The sequence below is a fragment of the Oncorhynchus keta genome, chromosome 34 (genome assembly GCF_023373465.1).
Source record: "Oncorhynchus keta strain PuntledgeMale-10-30-2019 chromosome 34, Oket_V2, whole genome shotgun sequence".
NCBI lineage: Eukaryota > Metazoa > Chordata > Actinopteri > Salmoniformes > Salmonidae > Oncorhynchus > Oncorhynchus keta.
In genome coordinates, this window is record NC_068454.1 from 79,635,616 (window position 1) to 79,657,437 (window position 21,822).

A 21,822-nucleotide genomic window follows, 5' to 3' on the forward strand; every position below is an offset into this window, starting at 1 on the left:
TAACAATGATCCAAGGTTTTACCACCCCTGGTTGCGCAATCGATATGCTGATAAAATTTAGGGAGTCTTGTTTTCAGATTAGCTTTGTTAAAATCCCCAGCTACAATGAATGCAGCCTCCGGATAAATGGTTTCCAGTTTGCAAAGAGTTAAATAAAGTTTGTTCAGAGCCATCGATGTGTCTGCTCACCTCTCATCCCCCTCTCCTTCTCACCTCTCATCCCACCTTCCTAACTTTTATCTAACCCACATCCAGTCTCGCACCCACCCCTCTCTCTCTCTCAATTTCAATTCAATTCAAGGGCTTTTCTCTCTCTCTCTCTCTGTCTCTGTCTCTCTCTCTCTCTCTCTCTCTCTCTCTCTCTCTCTCTCTCTCTCTCTCTCTCTCTCTCTCTCTCTCTCTCTCTCTCTCTCTCTCTCTCTCTCTCTCTCTCTCTCTCTCTGTCTCTGTCTCTCTCTCTTTCTCTCTCTCTCTCTCTCTCTGTCTCTCTCTCTCTCTCTGTCTCTCTGTCTGTCTCTCTCTCTCTCACTCTCTCTGTCTCTGTCTCTCTCTCTCTCTTTCTCTCTCTCTCTCTCTGTATCAAATAGTTAAAGGACACAAGATAAAATAAATAAGCATAAATATGGGTTGTATTTACAATGGTGTTTGTTCTTCACTGGTTGCCCTTTTCTCGTGGCAACAGGTCACAAATCTTGCTGCTGTGATGGCACACTGTGGAATTTCACCCAGTAGATATGGGAGTTTTTCAAAATTGGATTTGTTTTCGAATTCTTTGTGGATCTGTGTGATCTGGGGGAAATATGTATCTCTAATATGGTCATACATTGGGCAGGAGGTTAGGAAGTGCAGCTCAGTTTCCACCTCATTTTGTGGGCAGTGAGCACATAGCCTGTCTTCTCTTGAGAGCCATGTCTGCCTACGGTGGCCTTTCTCAATAGCAAGGCTATGCTCACTGAGTCTGTACATAGTCAAAGCTTTCCTTAATTTTGGGTCAGTCACAGTGGTCAGGTATTCTGCCGCTGTGTACTCTCTGTGTAGGGCCAAATAGCATTCTAGTTTGCTCTGTTTTTTTGTTAATTCTTTCCAATGTGTTAAGTAATTATCTTTTTGTTTTCTCATGATTTGGTTGGGTCTAATTGTGCTGTTGTCCTGGGGCTCTGTAGGGTGTGTTTGTGTTTGTGAACAGAGCCCCAGGACCAGCTTGCTTAGGGACTCTTCTCCAGGTTCATCTCTCTGTAGGTGATGGCTTTGTTATGGAAGGTTTGTGAATCGCTTCCTTTTAGGTGGTTGTAGAATTTAATGGCTCTTTTCTGGATTTTGATAATTAGTGGGTATCGGCCTAATTCTGCTCTGCATGCATTATTTGGTGTTTTACGTTGTACACGGAGGATATTTTTGCAGAATTCTGCGTGCAGAGTCTCAATTTGGTGTTTGTCCCATTTTGTGAAGTCTTGGTTGGTGAGCGGACCCCAGACCTCACAACCATAAAGGGCAATGGGCTCTATGACTGATTCAAGTATTTTTAGCCAAATCCTAATTGGTATGTTGAAATGTATGTTTCTTTTGATGGCATAGAATGCCCTTCTTGCCTTGTCTCTCAGATCGTTCACAGCTTTGTGGAAGTTACCTGTGGCGCTGATGTTTAGGCCAAGGTATGTATAGTTTTTTGTGTGCTCTAGGGCAACAGTGTCTAGATGGAATTTGAATTTGTGGTCCTGGTGACTGGACCTTTTTTGGAACACCATTATTTTGGTCTTACTGAGATTTACTGTCAAGGGCCCAGGTCTGACAGAATCTGTGCATAAGATCTAGGTGCTGCTGTAGGCCCTCCTTGGTTGGTGACAGAAGCACCAGATCATCAGCAAACAGCAGACATTTGACTTTGGATTCTAGCAGGGGGAGGCCGGGTGCTGCAGACTTTTCTAGTGCCCGCGCCAATTCGTTGATATATATGTTGAAGAGGGTGGGGCTTAAGCTGCATCCCTGTCTAACCCCACGGCCCTGTGTGAAGAAATGTGTGTGTTTTTTGCCAATTTTAACCGCACACTTGTTGTTTGTGTACATGGATTTTATAATGTCATATGTTTTACCCCCAACACCACTTTCCATCAGTTTGTATAGCAGACCCTCATGCCAGATTGAGTCGAAGGCTTTTTTGAAATCAACAAAGCATGAGAAGACTTTGCCTTTGTTTTGGTTTGTTTGGTTGTCAATTAGGGTGTGCAGGGTGAATACATGGTCTGTTGTACGGTAATTTGGTAAAAAGCCAATTTGACATTTGCTCAGTACATTGTTTTCATTGAGGAAATGTGCGAGTCTGCTGTTAATAATAATGCAGAGGATTTTCCCAAGGTTACTGTTGACACATATTCCACGGTAGTTATTGGGGTCAAATTTGTCTCCACTTTTGCGGATTGGGGTGATCAGTCCTCTCTCTCTCTCTCTCTCTCTACAGTGATCTTGGACAGTGACATCATTATGGTTTAATGTTGTCTGTGTTCTCACTCTCCTCTTTTTGTATCAACCCCCACCCTCTCCACTGGTTCTCCCCCTCCCCTGTCTGGCTCCAGGTACAGACACACAGTGAGCCTGGGCAGCGTGGCTATAATGTGTGGCTTCTGTAAGGCTCCTGAGTCCTTGGAGGCCACTAAGGGCTGTGCTGACTGCAGGTCCAACTTCTGCAACGAGTGTTTCAAGCTCTACCACCCCTGGGGTACGCTCCGCTCCCAGCACGAACACATACTGCCCACCAACAACTTCAGACCCAAGGTATGTGTGTGTGTGTGTGTGTGTGTGTGTGTGTGTGTGTGTGTGTGTGTGTGTGTGTGTGTGTGTGTGTGTGTGTGTGTGTGTGTGTGTGTGTGTGTGTGTGTGTGTGTGTGTGTGTGTGTGTGTGTGTTTACATAGTATTTGGGGGGTGTATGTAGGGGTTAATTATGTTCATGACATTGTATTTCCCTCTTCTCTGTATCCATATCTCTATAACTTCTTTACCTGTTTCCTCTACAGGACCTCTCTCTCTCTCTCCTTCACCTGTTTCCTCTACAGGCCCTCTCTCTCTCTCTCCTTCACCTGTTTCCTCTACAGTCCCTCTCTCTCTCTCCTTCACCTGTTTCCTCTACAGGACCTCTCTCTCTCCTTCACCTGTTTCCTCTACAGGCCCTCTCTCTCTCTCTCCTTCACCTGTTTCCTCTACAGTCCCTCTCTCTCTCTCCTTCACCTGTTTCCTCTACAGGACCTCTCTCTCTCTCCTTCACCTGTTTCCTCTACAGGCCCTCTCTCTCTCTCCTTCACCTGTTTCCTCTACAGGACCTCTCTCTCTCTCCTTCACCTGTTTCCTTTACAGGCCCTCTCTCTCTCTCCTTCACCTGTTTCCTCTACAGGCCCTCTCTCTCTCTCCTTCACCTGTTTCCTCTACAGGCCCTCTCTCTCTCTCCTTCACCTGTTTCCTCTACAGGCCCTCTCTCTCTCTCTCCTTCACCTGTTTCCTCTACAGGCCCTCTCTCTCTCTCTCCTTCACCTGTTTCCTCTACAGGCCCTCTCTCTCTCTCTCCTTCACCTGTTTCCTCTACAGGCCCTCTCTCTCTCTCTCCTTCACCTGTTTCCTCTACAGGCCCCTCTCTCTCTCTCCTTCACCTGTTTCCTCTACAGGCCCTCTCTCTCTCTCTCCTTCACCTGTTTCCTCTACAGGCCCTCTCTCTCTCTCTCCTTCACCTGTTTCCTCTACAGGCCCTCTCTCTCTCTCTCCTTCACCTGTTTCCTCTACAGGCCCTCTCTCTCTCTCTCCTTCACCTGTTTCCTCTACAGTCCCCCCTCTCTCTCTCTCTCTCTCTCTCTCTCTCTCTCTCTCTCTCTCTCTCTCTCTTCACCTGTTTCCTCTACAGTCCCCCTCTCTCTCTCCTTCACCTGTTTCCTCTACAGTCCCTCTCTCTCTCTCCTTCACCTGTTTCCTCTACAGTCCCTCTCTCTCTCTCTCTCTCCTTCACCTGTTTCCTCTACAGTCCCTCTCTCTCTCTCCTTCACCTGTTTCCTCCACAGTCCCTCTCTCTCAATTAAATTAAATTAAATTAAATTCAAGGGCTTTATTGGCATGGGAAACATGTGTTAACATTGCCAAAGCAAGTGAGGTAGACAACATACAAAGTGAATATATAAGGTGAAAAACAACAAAAATGAACAGTAAACATTACACATACAGAAGTTTCAAAACAGTAAAGACATTACAAATGTCATATTATATATATATATATATATATATATATATATATATATATATATATATACATACATACATACATACATATACATACATATATATATATATATATATATATATATATATATATATATATATATATATATATATATATATATATATATATATATATGTATACAATGTACAAATAGTTAAAGGACACAAGATAAAATAAATAAGCATAAATATGGGTTGTATTTACAATGGTGTTTGTTCTTCACTGGTTGCCCTTTTCTCGTGGCAACAGGTCACAAATCTTGCTGCTGTGATGGCACACTGTGGAATTTCACCCAGTAGATATGGGAGTTTTTCAAAATTGGATTTGTTTTCGAATTCTTTGTGGATCTGTGTGATCTGGGGGAAATATGTATCTCTAATATGGTCATACATTGGGCAGGAGGTTAGGAAGTGCAGCTCAGTTTCCACCTCATTTTGTGGGCAGTGAGCACATAGCCTGTCTTCTCTTGAGAGCCATGTCTGCCTACGGCGGCCTTTCTCAATAGCAAGGCTATGCTCACTGAGTCTGTACATAGTCAAAGCTTTCCTTAATTTTGGGTCAGTCACAGTGGTCAGGTATTCTGCCGCTGTGTACTCTCTGTGTAGGGCCAAATAGCATTCTAGTTTGCTCTGTTTTTTTGTTAATTCTTTCCAATGTGTTAAGTAATTATCTTTTTGTTTTCTCATGATTTGGTTGGGTCTAATTGTGCTGTTGTCCTGGGGCTCTGTAGGGTGTGTTTGTGAACAGAGCCCCAGGACCAGCTTGCTTAGGGGACTCTTCTCCAGGTTCATCTCTCTGTAGGTGATGGCTTTGTTGTGGAAGGTTTGTGAATCGCTTCCGTTTAGGTGGTTGTAGAATTTAATGGCTCTTTTCTGGATTTTGATAATTAGTGGGTATCGGCCTAATTCTGCTCTGCATGCATTATTTGTTGTTTTACGTTGTACACGGAGGATATTTTTGCAGAATTCTGCGTGCAGAGTCTCAATTTGGAGTTTGTCCCATTTTGTGAAGTCTTGGTTGGTGAGCGGACCCCAGACCTCACAACCATAAAGGGCAATGGGCTCTATGACTGATTCAAGTATTTTTAGCCAAATCCTAATTGGTATGTTGAAATGTATGTTTCTTTTGATGGCATAGAATGCCCTTCTTGCCTTGTCTCTCAGATCGTTCACAGCTTTGTGGAAGTTACCTGTGGCGCTGATGTTTAGGCCAAGGTATGTATAGTTTTTGTGTGCTCTAGGGCAACAGTGTCTAGATGGAATTTGAATTTGTGGTCCTGGTGACTGGACCTTTTTGGAACACCATTATTTTGGTCTTACTGAGATTTACTGTCAGGGCCCAGGTCTGACAGAATCTGTGCATAAGATCTAGGTGCTGCTGTAGGCCCTCCTTGGTTGGTGACAGAAGCACCAGATCATCAGCAAACAGCAGACATTTGACTTTGGATTCTAGCAGGGGAGGCCGGGTGCTGCAGACTTTTCTAGTGCCCGCGCCAATTCGTTGATATATATGTTGAAGAGGGTGGGGCTTAAGCTGCATCCCTGTCTAACCCCACGACCCTGTGTGAAGAAATGTGTGTGTTTTTTGCCAATTTTAACCGCACACTTGTTGTTTGTGTACATGGATTTTATAATGTCGTATGTTTTACCCCCAACACCACTTTCCATCAGTTTGTATAGCAGACCCTCATGCCAGATTGAGTCAAAGGCTTTTTTGAAATCAACAAAGCATGAGAAGACTTTGCCTTTGTTTTGGTTTGTTTGGTTGTCAATTAGGGTGTGCAGGGTGAATACATGGTCTGTTGTACGGTAATTTGGTAAAAAGCCAATTTGACATTTGCTCAGTACATTGTTTTCATTGAGGAAATGTACGAGTCTGCTGTTAATAATAATGCAGAGGATTTTCCCAAGGTTACTGTTGACACATATTCCACGGTAGTTATTGGGGTCAAATTTGTCTCCACTTTTGTGGATTGGGGTGATCAGTCCTTGGTTCCAAATATTGGGGAAGATGCCAGAGCTAAGTATGATGTTAAAGAGTTTTAGTATAGCCAATTGGAATTTGTTGTCTGTATATTTGATCATTTCATTGAGGATACCATCGACACCACAGGCCTTTTTGGGTTGGAGGGTTTTTATTTTGTCCTGTAACTCATTCAATGTAATTGGAGAATCCAGTGGGTTCTGGTAGTCTTTAATAGTTGATTCTAAGATCTGTATTTGATCATGTATATGTTTTTGCTCTTTATTCTTTGTTATAGAACCAAAAAGATTGGAGAAGTGGTTTACCCATGCATCTCCATTTTGGATAGATAATTCTTCGTGTTGTTGTTTGTTTAGTGTTTTCCAATTTTCCCAGAAGTGGTTAGAGTCTATGGATTCTTCAATTACATTGAGCTGATTTCTGACATGCTGTTCCTTCTTTTTCCGTAGTGTGTTTCTGTATTGTTTTAGTGATTCACCATAGTGAAGGCGTAGACTCAGGTTTTCCGGGTCTCTATGTTTTTGGTTGGACAGGTTTCTCAATTTCTTTCTTAGATTTTTGCATTCTTCATCAAACCATTTGTCATTATTGTTAATTTTCTTCGGTTTTCTATTTGAGATTTTTAGATTTGATAGGGAAGCTGAGAGGTCAAATATACTGTTAAGATTTTCTACTGCCAAGTTTACACCTTCACTATTACAGTGGAACGTTTTACCCAGGAAATTGTCTAAAAGGGATTGAATTTGTTGTTGCCTAATTGTTTTTTGGTAGTTTTCCAAACTGCATTCCTTCCACCTATAGCATTTCTTAATGTTACTCAGTTCCTTTGGCTTTGATGCCTCATGATTGAGTATTGCTCTGTTTAAGTAGACTGTGATTTTGCTGTGGTCTGATAGGGGTGTTAGTGGACTGACTGTGAACGCTCTGAGACTCTGGGTTGAGGTCAGTGATAAAGTAGTCTACAGTACTACTGACAAGAGATGAGCTATAGGTGTACCTACCATAGGAGTCCCCTCGAAGCCTACCGTTGACTATGTACATACCCAGCGTGCGACAGAGCTGCAGGAGTTGTAACCCGTTTTTGTTGGTTATGTTGTCATAGTTGTGCCTAGGGGGCATATGTGGGAGGGATGCTGTCACCTCCAGGCAGATGTTTGTCCCCCTGTGTGCTGAGGGTGTCAGGTTCTTGTCCGGTTCTGGCATTTAGGTCGCCACGACTAGTACATGTCCCTGGGCCTGGAAATGATTGATTTCGCCCTCCAGGATGGAGAAGCTGTCTTCATTAAAATATGGGGATTCTAGTGGGGGGATATAGGTAGCACACAGGAGGACATTTTTCTCTGTTAAGATAATTTCCTTTTGAATTTCTAGCCAAATGTAGAATGTTCCTGTTTTGATTAATTTAATGGAGTGAGTTAGGTCTGCTCTATACCAAATTAGCATACCCCCTGAGTCCCTTCCCTGTTTCACACCTGGTAGTTTGGTGGATGGGACTACCAGCTCTCTGTAACCTAGAGGGCAACCAGTGGGTCCATCTCCTCTATACCAGGTTTCTTGCAGGATGACAATGTCTGTATTACCGATTTCTTTGGTGAAGTCCGGGTTTCTGCTCTTTAGGCCAAAGGCAGATGACCTCAGGCCTTGGATATTCCAGGATAATATAGTGAAGGCTTTTTGTTCCATAGAGTGCCGAATGTTGTTGGTCGTGGTTTGGCCTCAGGCCAGTAAGTGTGAGCAGAGCCTGCTGAGCATCTGGTACATGCCATTGGCTTGGGCGAGTGTGAGAGTGGGGGTTGGGACTGTTTGCCCGCTCACTACCTGGGCGTATGTGTGGCTTCCATGTTGAGGCCCTCTTTGCGGGGGTGGGGTGTATGGGGTGGGCAGGAGTGGCATAGGTCTGATCTGAGGGGGCCTAAATGGGGTGTGGGCATGGTTGACGTGGGGGGGTGTTGATTGGTTGGGGTGGGGGTGTGGATGTGTCTGGGTGTACTGTGGTCTGGATGTAATTCCTCTTGGCGTGGGTCCTCTATGTGTATGTCTCTCTCCTTCACCTGTTTCCTCTACAGTCCCTCTCTCTCTCCTTCACCTGTTTCCTCTACAGTCCCTCTCTCTCTCTCCTTCACCTGTTTCCTCTACAGTCCCTCTCTCTCTCTCCTTCACCTGTTTCCTCTACAGTCCCTCTCTCTCTCTCCTTCACCTGTTTCCTCTACAGTCCCTCTCTCTCTCTCCTTCACCTGTTTCCTCTACAGTCCCCCTCTCTCTCTCCTTCACCTGTTTCCTCTACAGTCCCTCTCTCTCTCCTTCACCTGTTTCCTCTACAGTCCCTCTCTCTCTCTCCTTCACCTGTTTCCTCTACAGTCCCTCTCTCTCTCTCCTTCACCTGTTTCCTCCACAGTCCCTCTCTTTCTCTCCTTCAGCTGTTTCCTCCACAGTCCCTCTCTCTCTCTCCATCACCTGTTTCCTCTATAGTCCCTCTCTCTCTCTCCTTCACACGTTTCCTCCACAGTCCCTCTCTTTCTCTCTTTCACCTGTTTCTTCCACAGTCCCTCTCTCTCTCCTTCACCTGTTTCCTCCACAGGACCTCTCTCTCCTTCACCTGTTTCCTCCACAGTCCCTCTCTCTCTCCACCTGTTTCCTCTACAGTCCCCCTCTCTCTCTCCTTCACCTGTTTCCTCCACAGTCCCTCTCTCTCTCTTCTTCACCTGTTTCCTCTACAGTCCCCCTCTCTCTCTCCTTCACCTGTTTCCTCCACAGTCCCTCTCTCTCTCCTTCACATGTTTCCTCTACAGTCCCCCTCTCTCTCTCCTTCACCTGTTTCCTCCACAGTCCCTCTCTCTCTCTCCTTTACTTGTTTCCTCTACAGTCCCCCTCTCTCTCTCCTTCACCTGTTTCCTCCACAGTCCCTCTCTCTCTCTCCTTCACATGTTTCCTCTACAGTCCCCCCTCTCTCCTTCACCCGTGTCCTCAACAGTCCCTCTCTCTCTCTCTTTCACCTGTTTCCTCTACAGTACCTCTCTCCCTCCTTCACCTGTTTCCTCTACAGTACCTCTCTCCCTCCTTCACCTGTTTCCTCTACAGTACCTCTCTCTCTCCTTCACCTGTTTCCTCTACAGTACCTCTCTCTCTCTCCTTCACCTGTTTCCTCTACAGTACCTCTCTCTCTCTCCTTCACCTGTTTCTCTCTACAGTCCTCTCTCTCTCTTCACCTGTTTCCTCTCTCCCCCTCTCTCTCCTTCACCTGTTTCCTCTCTCCTCTCCTCTCTCTCTCTCTCCTTCACCTGTTTCCTCTACAGTCCCCTCTCTCTCTCCTTCACCTGTTTCCTCTACAGTCCCTCTCTCTCTCTCTCTCTCTCTTCACCTGTTTCCTCTACAGTCCCCCTCTCTCTCTCCTTCACCTGTTTCCTCTACAGTCCCCCCTCTCTCTCTCTCTTTCTCTCTCTCCTTCACCTGTTTCCTCTACAGTCCCCCTCTCTCTCTCCTTCACCTGTTTCTCTCTACAGTCCCCCCTCTCTCTCTCTCTCTCCTTCACCTGTTTCCTCTACAGTCCCCCTCTCTCTCTCCTTCACCTGTTTCCTCTACAGTCCCCCCTCTCTCTCTCCTTCACCTGTTTCCTCTACAGTCCCCCTCTCTCTCTCCTTCACCTGTTTCCTCTACAGTCCCCCCTTCACCTCTCTCTCTCTCTCCCCATCTCTCTTCACCTGTTTCCTCTACAGTCCCCCTCTCTCTCTCTCTCCTTCACCTGTTTCCTCTACAGTCCCCCTCTCTCTCTCCTTCACCTGTTTCCTCTACAGTCCCCTCTCTCTCTCTCTTTCACCTGTTTCCTCTACAGTCCCTCTCTCTCTCTTCACCTGTTTCCTCTACAGTCCCCTCTCTCTCTCTCCTCCTCACCTGTTTCCTCTGTTTCCTCCCCCTCAGTCCCTCTCTCTCTTCTTCACCTGTTTCCTCTACAGTCCCTCTCTCTCTCCTTCACCTGTTTCCTCTACAGTCCCCTCTCTCTCTCCTTCACCTGTTTCCTCTACAGTCCCTCTCTCTCTCTTCACCTGTTTCCTCTACAGTCCCTCTCTCTCTCTCTTCACCTGTTTCCTCTACAGTCCCTCTCTCTCTCCTTCACCTGTTTCCTCTACAGTCCCCCTCTCTCTCTCCTTCACCTGTTTCCTCTACAGTCCCTCTCTCTCTCCTTCACCTGTTTCCTCTACAGTCCCCCTCTCTCTCTCCTTCACCTGTTTCCTCTACAGTCCCTCTCTCCTCCTTCACCTGTTTCCTCTACAGTCCCCTCTCTCTCTTCACCTGTTTCCTCTACAGTCCCTCTCTCTCTCTCCTTCACCTGTTTCCTCTACAGTACCTCTCTCTCTCCTTCTTCACCTGTTTCCTCCTACAGTCCCTCTCTCTCTCTCCTTCACCTGTTTCCTCTACAGTCTCTCCCTCCTTCACCTGTTTCCTCTACAGTCCCTCTCTCTCCTCTCACCTCTCCTTCACCTGTTTCCTCTACAGTCCCTCTCTCTCTCCTTCACCTGTTTCCTCTACAGTCCCCTCTCTCTGTCCTTCACCTGTTTCCTCTACAGTCCCTCTCTCTCTCCTTCACCTGTTTCCTCTACAGTCCCCTCTCTCTCTCCTTCACCTGTTTCCTCTATCCCTCTCTGTCCTTCACCTGTTTCCTCTACAGTCCCCATCTCTCTCTTCACCTGTTTCCTCTACTGTACCTCTCTCTCTCCTTCACCTGTTTCCTCTACAGTCCCTCTCTCTGTCCTTCACCTGTTTCCTCTACTGTCCTCTCTCTCTCTTCACCTGTTTCCTCTCTGTACCTCTCTCTCTCCTTCACCTGTTTCCTCTACAGTCCCTCTCTCTCTCCTTCACCTGTTTCCTCTACAGTCCCCCTCTCTCTCTCCTTCACCTGTTTCCTCTACAGTCCCCCTCTCTCTCTCCTTCACCTGTTTCCTCTACAGTCCCTCCTCTCCCTCCTTCACCTGTTTCCTCTACAGTCCCTCTCTCTCTCCTTCACCTGTTTCCTCTACAGTCCCCTTTCTCTCTCTCCTCTCCTTCACCCTGTTTCCTCTACAGTCCTCTCTCTCTCCTTCACCTGTTTCCTCTACAGTCCCCTCTCTCTCTCCTTCACCTGTTTCCTCTACAGTCCCCTCTCTCTCTCCTTCACCTGTTTCCTCTACAGTCCTCTACAGTCCTCTCTCTCCTTCACCTGTTTCCTCTACAGTCCCTCTCTCTCTCCTTCACCTGTTTCCTCTACTGTCCCTCTCTCTCTCCTTCACCTGTTTCCTCTACAGTCCTCTCTCTGTCCTTCACCTGTTTCCTCTACAGTCCCTCTCTCTCTCTCTCTCTCTTCACCTGTTTCCTCTACAGTACCTCTCTCTCTCTCCTTCACCTGTTTCCTCTACAGTCCCTCTCTCTCCTTCACCTGTTTCCTCTACAGTCCCCCTCTCTCTCTCTCCTCCTTCACCTGTTTCCTCTACAGTCCCTCTCTCTGTCCTTCACCTGTTTCCTCTACAGTCCTCTCTCTCCTTCACCTGTTTCCTCTACAGTCCCTCTCTCTCCTTCACCTGTTTCCTCTACAGTACCTCTCTGTCCTTCACCTGTTTCCTCTACAGTACCTCTCTCTCTCCTTCACCTGTTTCCTCTACCTGTTTCCTCTCTCTCTCCTTCACCTGTTTCCTCTACAGTGCCTCTCTCTGTCCTTCACCTGTTTCCTCTACTGTACCTCTCTCTCTCCTTCACCTGTTTCCTGTACTGTACCTCTCTCTCTCCTTCACCTGTTTCCTCTACAGTCCCTCTCTCTCTCCTTCACCTGTTTCCTCTACAGTCCCTCTCTCTCTCCTTCACCTGTTTCCTCTACAGTCTCTCTCTCTCTCCTTCACCTGTTTCCTCTACAGTTCTACCTCTCTCTCTCCTTCACCTGTTTCCTCTACAGTCCCCTGTTTCCTCTCTCTCTCTTCACCTGTTTCCTCTACAGTACCTCTCTCTCTCTCTTCACCTGTTTCCTCTACAGTACCTCTCTCTCTCCTTCACCTGTTTCCTCTACTGTACCTCTCTCTCTCCTTCACCTGTTTCCTCTACAGTCCTCTCTCTCTCTTTCACCTGTTTCCTCTACAGTATCTCTCTCTCCTTCACCTGTTTCCTCTACTGTATCTCTCTCTCTCCTCACCTGTTTCCTCTACCTGTTTCCTCTCTCTCCTCTCACCTGTTTCCTCTGTTTCCTCTCTCTCCTTCACCTGTTTCCTCTCCTCTCTCTTTCACCTGTTTCCTCTACTGTACCTCTCTCTCTCCTTCACCTGTTTCCTCTACAGTACCTCTCTCTGTCCTTCACCTGTTTCCTCTACAGTCCCTCTCTCTCTCTCTCTCTCACCTGTTTCCTCTACAGTACCTCTCTCTCTCTCCTTCACGTGTTTCCTCTACAGTACCTCTCTCTCCTTCACCTGTTTCCTCTACAGTCCCTCTCTCTCTCCTTCACCTGTTTCCTCTACAGTACCTCTCTCTCTCCTTCACCTGTTTCCTCTACAGTCCCCCTCTCTCTCTCTCCTTCACCTGTTTCCTCTACAGTCCCTCTCTCTCTCTCTCTTCACCTGTTTCCTCTACAGTCCCTCTCTCTGTCCTTCACCTGTTTCCTCTCACCTCTCTCTCTCTTCACCTGTTTCCTCTCTCTCTCCTTCACCTGTTTCCTCTCTCTCTCTCTTCACCTGTTTCCTCTACAGTACCTCTCTCTCTCCTTCACCTGTTTCCTCTACAGTACCTCTCTCTGTCCTTCACCCGTTTCCTCTACTGTACCTCTCTCTCTCCTTCACCTGTTTCCTCTACTGTACCTCTCTCTCTCCTTCACCTGTTTCCTCTACAGTACCTCTCTCTCTCCTTCACCTGTTTCCTCTACAGTCCCCCTCTCTCTCTCCTTCACCTGTTTCCTCTACAGTACCTCTCTCTCCTTCACCTGTTTCCTCTACAGTACCTCTCTCCCTTCACCTGTTTCCTCTACAGTACCTCTCTCCTCCTTCACCTGTTTCCTCTACAGTGTTTCCTCTCTCTCTCTCTTTCACCTGTTTCCTCTACAGTACCTCTCTCTCTCCCTTTTCCTCTACAGTACACCTTTTTCCTCTACAGTACCTCTCTCTCTCCTTCACCTGTTTCCCCTACAGTTTTCCTCTACAGTACCTCTCTCTCTCCTTCACCTGTTTCCTCTACAGTACCTCTCTCTCTCCTTCACCTGTTTCCTCTACAGTACCTCTCTCTCTCCTTCACCTGTTTCCTCTACAGTACCTCTCTCTTCCTTCACCTGTTTCCTCTACAGTACCTCTCTCTCTCCTTCACCTGTTTCCTTAACCTGTTTCCTCTATAGTACCTCTCTGTCCTTCACCTGTTTCCTCTACAGTGCCTCTCTCTCTTCTTCACCTGTTTCCTCTACTGTACCTCTCTCTCCTTCACCTGTTTCCTCTACAGTACCTCTCTCTGTCCTTCACCCGTTTCCTCTACTGTACCTCTCTCTCTCATTCACCTGTTTCCTCTACTGTACCTCTCTCTCTCCTTCACCTGTTTCCTCTACAGTACCTCTCTCTCTCCTTCACCTGTTTCCTCTACAGTCCCCTCTCTCTCTCCTTCACCTGTTTCCTCTACAGTACCTCTCTCTCTCCTTCACCTGTTTCCTCTACAGTACCTCTCTCTCTCCTTCACCTGTTTCCTCTACAGTACCTCTCTCTCTCCTTCACCTGTTTCCTCTACAGTACCTCTCTCTCTCCTTCACCTGTTTCCTCTACAGTACCTCTCTCTCTCCTTCACCTGTTTCCTCTACAGTTACCTCTCTCTCTCTTCACCTGTTTCCTCTACAGTGCCTCTCTCTCTCCTTCACCTGTTTCCTCTACAGTACCTCTCTCTCTCCTTCACCTGTTTCCTCTACAGTGCCTCTCTCTCTCTTCACCTGTTTCCTCTACTGTGCCTCTCTCTCCTTCACCTGTTTCCTCTACAGTACCTCTCTCTGTCCTTCACCTGTTTCCTCTACAGTCCCTCTCTCTCTCTTCACCTGTTTCCTCTACAGTGCCCCTCTCTCTCTCCTTCACCTGTTTCCTCTACAGTACCTCTCTCTCCTTCACCTGTTTCCTCTACAGTCCCTCTCTCTCTCTCTTCACCTGTTTCCTCTACAGTACCTCTCTCTGTCCTTCACCTGTTTCCTCTACAGTACCTCTCTCTCTCCTTCACCTGTTTCCTCTACAGTCCTCTCTCTCTCCTTTCACCTGTTTCCTCTACAGTCTCTGTCCTTCACCTCTCTCTCCTCACCTGTTTCCTCTACAGTACCTCTCTCTCTCCTTCACCTGTTTCCTCTACAGTCTCCTCTCTCTCTCCTTCACCTGTTTCCTCTACAGTACCTCTCTCTCTCCTTCACCTGTTTCCTCTACAGTACCTCTCTCTCTCCTTCACCTGTTTCCTCTCTCCTTCACCTGTTTCCTCTCTCTCTCTCTCTCTCCTTCACCTGTTTCCTCTACAGTACCTCTCTCTCTCCTTCACCTGTTTCCTCTACAGTACCCTCTCTCTCTCCTTCACCTGTTTCCTCTACAGTACCTCTCTCTCTCTTCACCTGTTTCCTCTACAGTACTCTCTCTCTCTTCACCTGTTTCCTCTACCTGTTTCCTCTCTCTCTCTCCCTTCACCTGTTTCCTCTACAGTACCTCTCTCTCTCCTTCACCTGTTTCCTCTACAGTACCCCTCTCTCTCTTTCACCTGTTTCCTCTACTGTACCTCTCTCTCTCCTTCACCTGTTTCCTCTACAGTACCTCTCTCTGTCCTTCACCTGTTTCCTCTACAGTCCCTCTCTCTCTCTCTTTCACCTGTTTCCTCTACAGTACCCCTCTCTCTCTCCTTCACGTGTTTCCTCTACAGTACCTCTCTCTCCTTCACCTGTTTCCTCTACAGTCCCTCTCTCTCTCTCCTTCACCTGTTTCCTCTACAGTACCTCTCTCTCTCCTTCACCTGTTTCCTCTACAGTACCTCTCTCTCTCCTTCACCTGTTTCCTCTACAGTCCCTCTCTCTCTCTCTTTCACCTGTTTCCTCTACAGTCCCTCTCTCTCTCTCCTTCACCTGTTTCCTCTACAGTACCTCTCTCTCTCCTTCACCTGTTTCCTCTACAGTCTCTCTCTCTCTCCTTCACCCGTTTCCTCTACATTACCTCTCTCTCTCCTTCACCTGTTTCCTCTACAGTACCTCTCTCTCTCCTTCACCTGTTTCCTCTACAGTACCTCTCTCTCTCCTTCACCTGTTTCCTCTACAGTACCTCTCTCTCTCCTTCACCTGTTTCCTCTACTGTACCTCTCTCTCTCCTTCACCTGTTTCCTCTACAGTACCTCTCTCTCTCTTTCACCTGTTTCCTCTACAGTATCTCTCTCTGTCCTTCACCTGTTTCCTCTACTGTATCTCTCTCTCTCCCTCACCTGTTTCCTCTACAGTACCTCTCTCTCTCCTTCACGTGTTTCCTCTACAGTACCTCTCTCTCTCCTTCACCTGTTTCCTCTACAGTACCTCTCTCTCTCTTTCACCTGTTTCCTCTACTGTACCTCTCTCTCTCCTTCACCTGTTTCCTCTACAGTACCTCTCTCTGTCCTTCACCTGTTTCCTCTACAGTCCCTCTCTCTCTCTCTTTCACCTGTTTCCTCTACAGTACCTCTCTCTCTCTCCTTCACGTGTTTCCTCTACAGTACCTCTCTCTCCTTCACCTGTTTCCTCTACAGTCCCTCTCTCTCTCTCCTTCACCTGTTTCCTCTACAGTACCTCTCTCTGTCCTTCACCTGTTTCCTCAACAGTCCCCCCTCTCTCTCTCCTTCACCTGTTTCCTCTACAGTCCCTCTCTCTCTCTCTCTCCTTCACCTGTTTCCTCTACAGTCCCCCTCTCTCTCTCCTTCACCTGTTTCCTCTACAGTACCTCTCTCTCTCCTTCACCTGTTTCCTCTACAGTACCTCTCTCTCTCCTTCACCTGTTTCCTCTACTGTACCTCTCTCTCTCCTTCACCTGTTTCCTCTACAGTACCTCTCTCTGTCCTTCACCCGTTTCCTCTACTGTACCTCTCTCTCTCCTTCACCTGTTTCCTCTACTGTACCTCTCTCTCTCCTTCACCTGTTTCCTCTACAGTACCTCTCTCTCTCCTTCACCTGTTTCCTCTACAGTCCCCCTCTCTCTCTCCTTCACCTGTTTCCTCTACAGTACCTCTCTCTCCTTCACCTGTTTCCTCTACAGTACCGCTCTCCCTCCTTCACCTGTTTCCTCTACAGTACCTCTCTCCCTCCTTCACCTGTTTCCTCTACAGTACCTCTCTCTCTCCTTACCTGTTTCCCCTACAGTACCTCTCTCTCTCCTTCACCTGTTTCCTCTACAGTACCTCTCTCCCTCCTTCACCTGTTTCCTCTACAGTACCTCTCTCTCTCCTTCACCTGTTTCCTCTACAGTACCTCTCTCTCTCCTTCACCTGTTTCCTCTACAGTACCTCTCTCTGTCCTTCACCTGTTTCCTCTACAGTACCTCTCTCTCTCCTTCACCTGTTTCCTCTACAGTACCTCTCTCTGTCCTTAACCTGTTTCCTCTATAGTACCTCTCTGTCCTTCACCTGTTTCCTCTACAGTACCTCTCTCTCTTCTTCACCTGTTTCCTCTACTGTACCTCTCTCTCTCCTTCACCTGTTTCCTCTACAGTACCTCTCTCTGTCCTTCACCCGTTTCCTCTACTGTACCTCTCTCTCTCATTCACCTGTTTCCTCTACTGTACCTCTCTCTCTCCTTCACCTGTTTCCTCTACAGTACCTCTCTCTCTCCTTCACCTGTTTCCTCTACAGTCCCCCTCTCTCTCTCCTTCACCTGTTTCCTCTACAGTACCTCTCTCTCTCCTTCACCTGTTTCCTCTACAGTACCTCTCTCTCTCCTTCACCTGTTTCCTCTACAGTACCTCTCTCTCTCCTTCACCTGTTTCCTCTACAGTACCTCTCTCTCTCCTTCACCTGTTTCCTCTACAGTACCTCTCTCTCTCCTTCACCTGTTTCCTCTACAGTACCTCTCTCTCTCCTTCACCTGTTTCCTCTACAGTACCTCTCTCTCTCCTTCACCTGTTTCCTCTACAGTACCTCTCTCTCCTTCACCTGTTTCCTCTACAGTACCTCTCTCTCTCCTTCACCTGTTTCCTCTACTGTACCTCTCTCTCTCCTTCACCTGTTTCCTCTACAGTACCTCTCTCTGTCCTTCACCTGTTTCCTCTACAGTCCCTCTCTCTCTCTTCACCTGTTTCACCTGTTTCCTCTACCTCTAGTACCTCTCTCTCTCTCCTTCCTTGTTTCCTCTACAGTACCTCTCTCTCCTTCACCTGTTTCCTCTACAGTCCCTCTCTCTCTCTCTTCACCTGTTTCCTCTACATCTACCTCTCTCTGTCCTTCACCTGTTTCCTCTACAGTACCTCTCTCTCTCCTTCACCTGTTTCCTCTACAGTACCTCTCTCTGTCCTTAACCTGTTTCCTCTATAGTACCTCTCTGTCCTTCACCTGTTTCCTCTACAGTACCTCTCTCTCTCCTTCACCTGTTTCCTCTACTGTACCTCTCTCTCTCCTTCACCTGTTTCCTCTACAGTACCTCTCTCTGTCCTTCACCCGTTTCCTCTACTGTACCTCTCTCTCTCCTTCACCTGTTTCCTCTACTGTACCTCTCTCTCTCCTTCACCTGTTTCCTCTACAGTACCTCTCTCTCTCCTTCACCTGTTTCCTCTACAGTACCTCTCTCTCTCCTTCACCTGTTTCCTCTACAGTCTCTCTCTCTCTCCTTCACCCGTGTCCTCTACATTACCTCTCTCTCTCCTTCACCTGTTTCCTCTACAGTACCTCTCTCTCTCCTTCACCTGTTTCCTCTACAGTACCTCTCTCTCTCCTTCACCTGTTTCCTCTACAGTACCTCTCTCTCTCCTTCACCTGTTTCCTCTACTGTACCTCTCTCTCTCCTTCACCTGTTTCCTCTACAGTACCTCTCTCTCTCTTTCACCTGTTTCCTCTACAGTATCTCTCTCTGTCCTTCACCTGTTTCCTCTACTGTATCTCTCTCTCTCCCTCACCTGTTTCCTCTACAGTACCTCTCCCTCTCCTTCACGTGTTTCCTCTACAGTACCCCTCTCTCTCTTTCACCTGTTTCCTCTACTGTACCTCTCTCTCTCCTTCACCTGTTTCCTCTACAGTACCTCTCTCTGTCCTTCACCTGTTTCCTCTACAGTCCCTCTCTCTCTCTCTTTCACCTGTTTCCTCTACAGTACCTCTCTCTCTCTCCTTCACGTGTTTCCTCTACAGTACCTCTCTCTCCTTCACCTGTTTCCTCTACAGTCCCTCTCTCTCTCTCCTTCACCTGTTTCCTCTACAGTACCTCTCTCTGTCCTTCACCTGTTTCCTCTACAGTACCTCTCTCTCTCCTTCACCTGTTTCCTCTACAGTACCTCTCTCTGTCCTTAACCTGTTTCCTCTATAGTACCTCTCTGTCCTTCACCTGTTTCCTCTACAGTACCTCTCTCTCTCCTTCACCTGTTTCCTCTACTGTACCTCTCTCTCTCCTTCACCTGTTTCCTCTACAGTACCTCTCTCTGTCCTTCACCTGTTTCCTCTACTGTACCTCTCTCTCTCCTTCACCTGTTTCCTCTACTGTACCTCTCTCTCTCCTTCACCTGTTTCCTCTACAGTACCTCTCTCTCTCCTTCACCTGTTTCCTCTACAGTACCTCTCTCTCTCCTTCACCTGTTTCCTCTACAGTACCTCTCTCTCTCCTTCACCCGTGTCCTCTACATTACCTCTCTCTTCCCTTCACCTGTTTCCTCTACAGTACCTCTCTCTCTCCTTCACCTGTTTCCTCTACAGTACCTCTCTCTCTCCTTCACCTGTTTCCTCTACAGTACCTCTCTCTCTCCTTCACCTGTTTCCTCTACTGTACCTCTCTCTCTCCTTCACCTGTTTCCTCTACAGTACCTCTCTCTCTCTTTCACCTGTTTCCTCTACAGTATCTCTCTCTGTCCTTCACCTGTTTCCTCTACTGTATCTCTCTCTCTCCCTCACCTGTTTCCTCTACAGTACCTCTCCCTCTCCTTCACGTGTTTCCTCTACAGTACCCCTCTCTCTCTTTCACCTGTTTCCTCTACTGTACCTCTCTCTCCTTCACCTGTTTCCTCTACAGTACCTCTCTCTGTCCTTCACCTGTTTCCTCTACAGTCCCTCTCTCTCTCTCTTTCACCTGTTTCCTCTACAGTACCTCTCTCTCTCTCCTTCACGTGTTTCCTCTACAGTACCTCTCTCTCCTTCACCTGTTTCCTCTACAGTCCCTCTCTCTCTCTCCTTCACCTGTTTCCTCTACAGTACCTCTCTCTGTCCTTCACCTGTTTCCTCTACAGTACCTCTCTCTCTCCTTCACCTGTTTCCTCTACAGTACCTCTCTCTGTCCTTAACCTGTTTCCTCTATAGTACCTCTCTGTCCTTCACCTGTTTCCTCTACAGTACCTCTCTCTCTCCTTCACCTGTTTCCTCTACTGTACCTCTCTCTCTCCTTCACCTGTTTCCTCTACAGTACCTCTCTCTGTCCTTCACCCGTTTCCTCTACTGTACCTCTCTCTCTCCTTCACCTGTTTCCTCTACTGTACCTCTCTCTCTCCTTCACCTGTTTCCTCTACAGTACCTCTCTCTCTCCTTCACCTGTTTCCTCTACAGTTTCCTCCTCCTCTCTCTCCTTCACCTGTTTCCTCTACAGTACCTCTCTCTCTCCTTCACCCGTGTCCTCTACATTACCTCTCTCTCTCCTTCACCTGTTTCCTCTACAGTACCTCTCTCTCTCCTTCACCTGTTTCCTCTACAGTACCTCTCTCTCTCCTTCACCTGTTTCCTCTACAGTACTCTCTCTCCTTCACCTGTTTCCTCTACTGTACCTCTCTCTCTCTCTTCACCTGTTTCCTCTACAGTACCTCTCTCTCTCTTTCACCTGTTTCCTCTACAGTATCTCTCTCTGTCCTTCACCTGTTTCCTCTACTGTATCTCTCTCTCTCCCTCACCTGTTTCCTCTACAGTACCTCTCCCTCTCCTTCACGTGTTTCCTCTACAGTACCCCTCTCTCTCTTTCACCTGTTTCCTCTACTGTACGTCTCTCTCTCCTTCACCTGTTTCCTCTACAGTACCTCTCTCTGTCCTTCACCTGTTTCCTCTACTGTACCTCTCTCTCTCCTTCACCTGTTTCCTCTACTGTACCTCTCTCTCTCCTTCACCTGTTTCCTCTACAGTCCCCCTCTCTCTCTCCTTCACCTGTTTCCTCCACAGTCCCTCTCTCTCTCTTCTTCACCTGTTTCCTCTACAGTCCCCCTCTCTCTCTCCTTCACCTGTTTCCTCTACAGTCCCTCTCTCTCTCCTTCACCTGTTTCCTCTACAGTACCTCTCTCTCTCCTTCACCTGTTTCCTCTACAGTCCCTCTCTCTCTCCTTCACCTGTTTCCTCTACAGTCCCCCTCTCTCTCTCCTTCACCTGTTTCCTCTACAGTACCTCTCTCTCTCCTTCACCTGTTTCCTCTACAGTACCTCTCTCTCTCTCCTTCACCTGTTTCCTCTACTGTACCTCTCTCTCTCCTTCACCTGTTTCCTCTACAGTACCTCTCTCTCTCCTTCACCTGTTTCCTCTACAGTACCTCTCTCTCTCTCCTTCACCTGTTTCCTCTACAGTACCTCTCTCTCTCCTTCACCTGTTTCCTCTACAGTCCCTCTCTCTCTCCTTCACCTGTTTCCTCTACAGTCCCCCTCTCTCTCTCCTTCACCTGTTTCCTCTACAGTACCTCTCTCTCTCCTTCACCTGTTTCCTCTACAGTACCTCTCTCTCTCCTTCACCTGTTTCCTCTATAGTACCTCTCTCTCTCTCCTTCACCTGTTTCCTCTACTGTACCTCTCTCTCTCCTTCACCTGTTTCCTCTACAGTACCTCTCTCTCTCCTTCACCTGTTTCCTTTACAGTCCCTCTCTCTCTCTCCTTCACCTGTTTCCTCTACAGTACCTCTCTCTCTCGTTCACCTGTTTCCTCTACAGTACCTCTCTCTCTCTTTCACCTGTTTCCTCTACAGTACCTCTCTCTCTCCTTCACGTGTTTCCTCTCTGTGAGTTTGGCTGGTGACCTCCTTTTCTTCCTCCTCCTGTTATATCTTCTTCCTCCAATCCCCCTCCTCCCCTCTTGCCCTCTCTCCTCTCCTCCTTCTCCCCCTCCCCCTTGCCCCCTCTCCTCTCCTCCTTCTCCCCCATCCCCCTTGCCCTCTCTCCTCTCCTCCTTCCCCCCTCCCCTCTTGCCCTCTCTCCTCTCCTCCTTCCCCCCTCCCCTCTTGCCCTCTCCTCCTTCCCCCCCTCTCTCCTCTCCTCCTCTCCCCCGTTCTCCCCTATTAGGTCCTAACGTGTCTGGAGCATGAGCAGGAGAGGTTGTTGTGGTACTGTCGCTCCTGCCAGAGGCTGCTGTGTCCTGTCTGTAAGCTCCACAGAGTCCACCACGGCCACAAGGTGGCGCCCATCGCACAGGCCTGCCAGGCACTAAAGGTATCTATCTATCTATCTATCTATCTATCTATCTATCTATCTATCTATCTA

The 21,822-nt window shown here is 47.7% G+C and overlaps 1 protein-coding gene and 1 long non-coding RNA gene across 39 annotated transcripts in view; one reads left to right on the forward strand and one right to left on the reverse strand.

Moving 5' to 3' along the window:
• The window catches only part of trim46a (tripartite motif containing 46a), a 57,025-nt gene that overhangs the window by 12,904 nt on the left and 22,299 nt on the right, over positions 1-21,822 (forward strand). Inside the window, 2 exon segments of the mRNA XM_052495287.1 lie at positions 2,571-2,769; positions 21,625-21,771. Coding sequence (XP_052351247.1) covers positions 2,571-2,769; positions 21,625-21,771 — 346 coding nt within the window.
• LOC127915329 (uncharacterized) lies at positions 3,916-21,634 on the reverse strand. 38 transcript variants are annotated; one of them, XR_008091008.1, is made up of 8 exons: positions 20,159-21,634; positions 19,616-19,875; positions 18,688-18,773; positions 17,619-17,738; positions 17,343-17,430; positions 16,575-16,817; positions 14,873-16,004; positions 13,804-14,006 (listed from the first exon to the last, which is right to left on the reverse strand). It is a non-coding gene; the product is annotated as an uncharacterized LOC127915329 (long non-coding RNA). The 38 variants fall into 38 exon arrangements; XR_008091010.1 differs by lacking the exons at positions 13,804-14,006; positions 17,343-17,430; positions 18,688-18,773 and adding an exon at positions 12,602-12,678 and having other exon boundaries at positions 14,961-15,012; positions 15,192-16,004; positions 16,575-16,905; positions 17,619-17,791; XR_008091001.1 differs by lacking the exons at positions 17,343-17,430; positions 18,688-18,773 and adding an exon at positions 13,382-13,437 and having other exon boundaries at positions 13,832-14,006; positions 16,575-16,905; positions 17,619-17,791.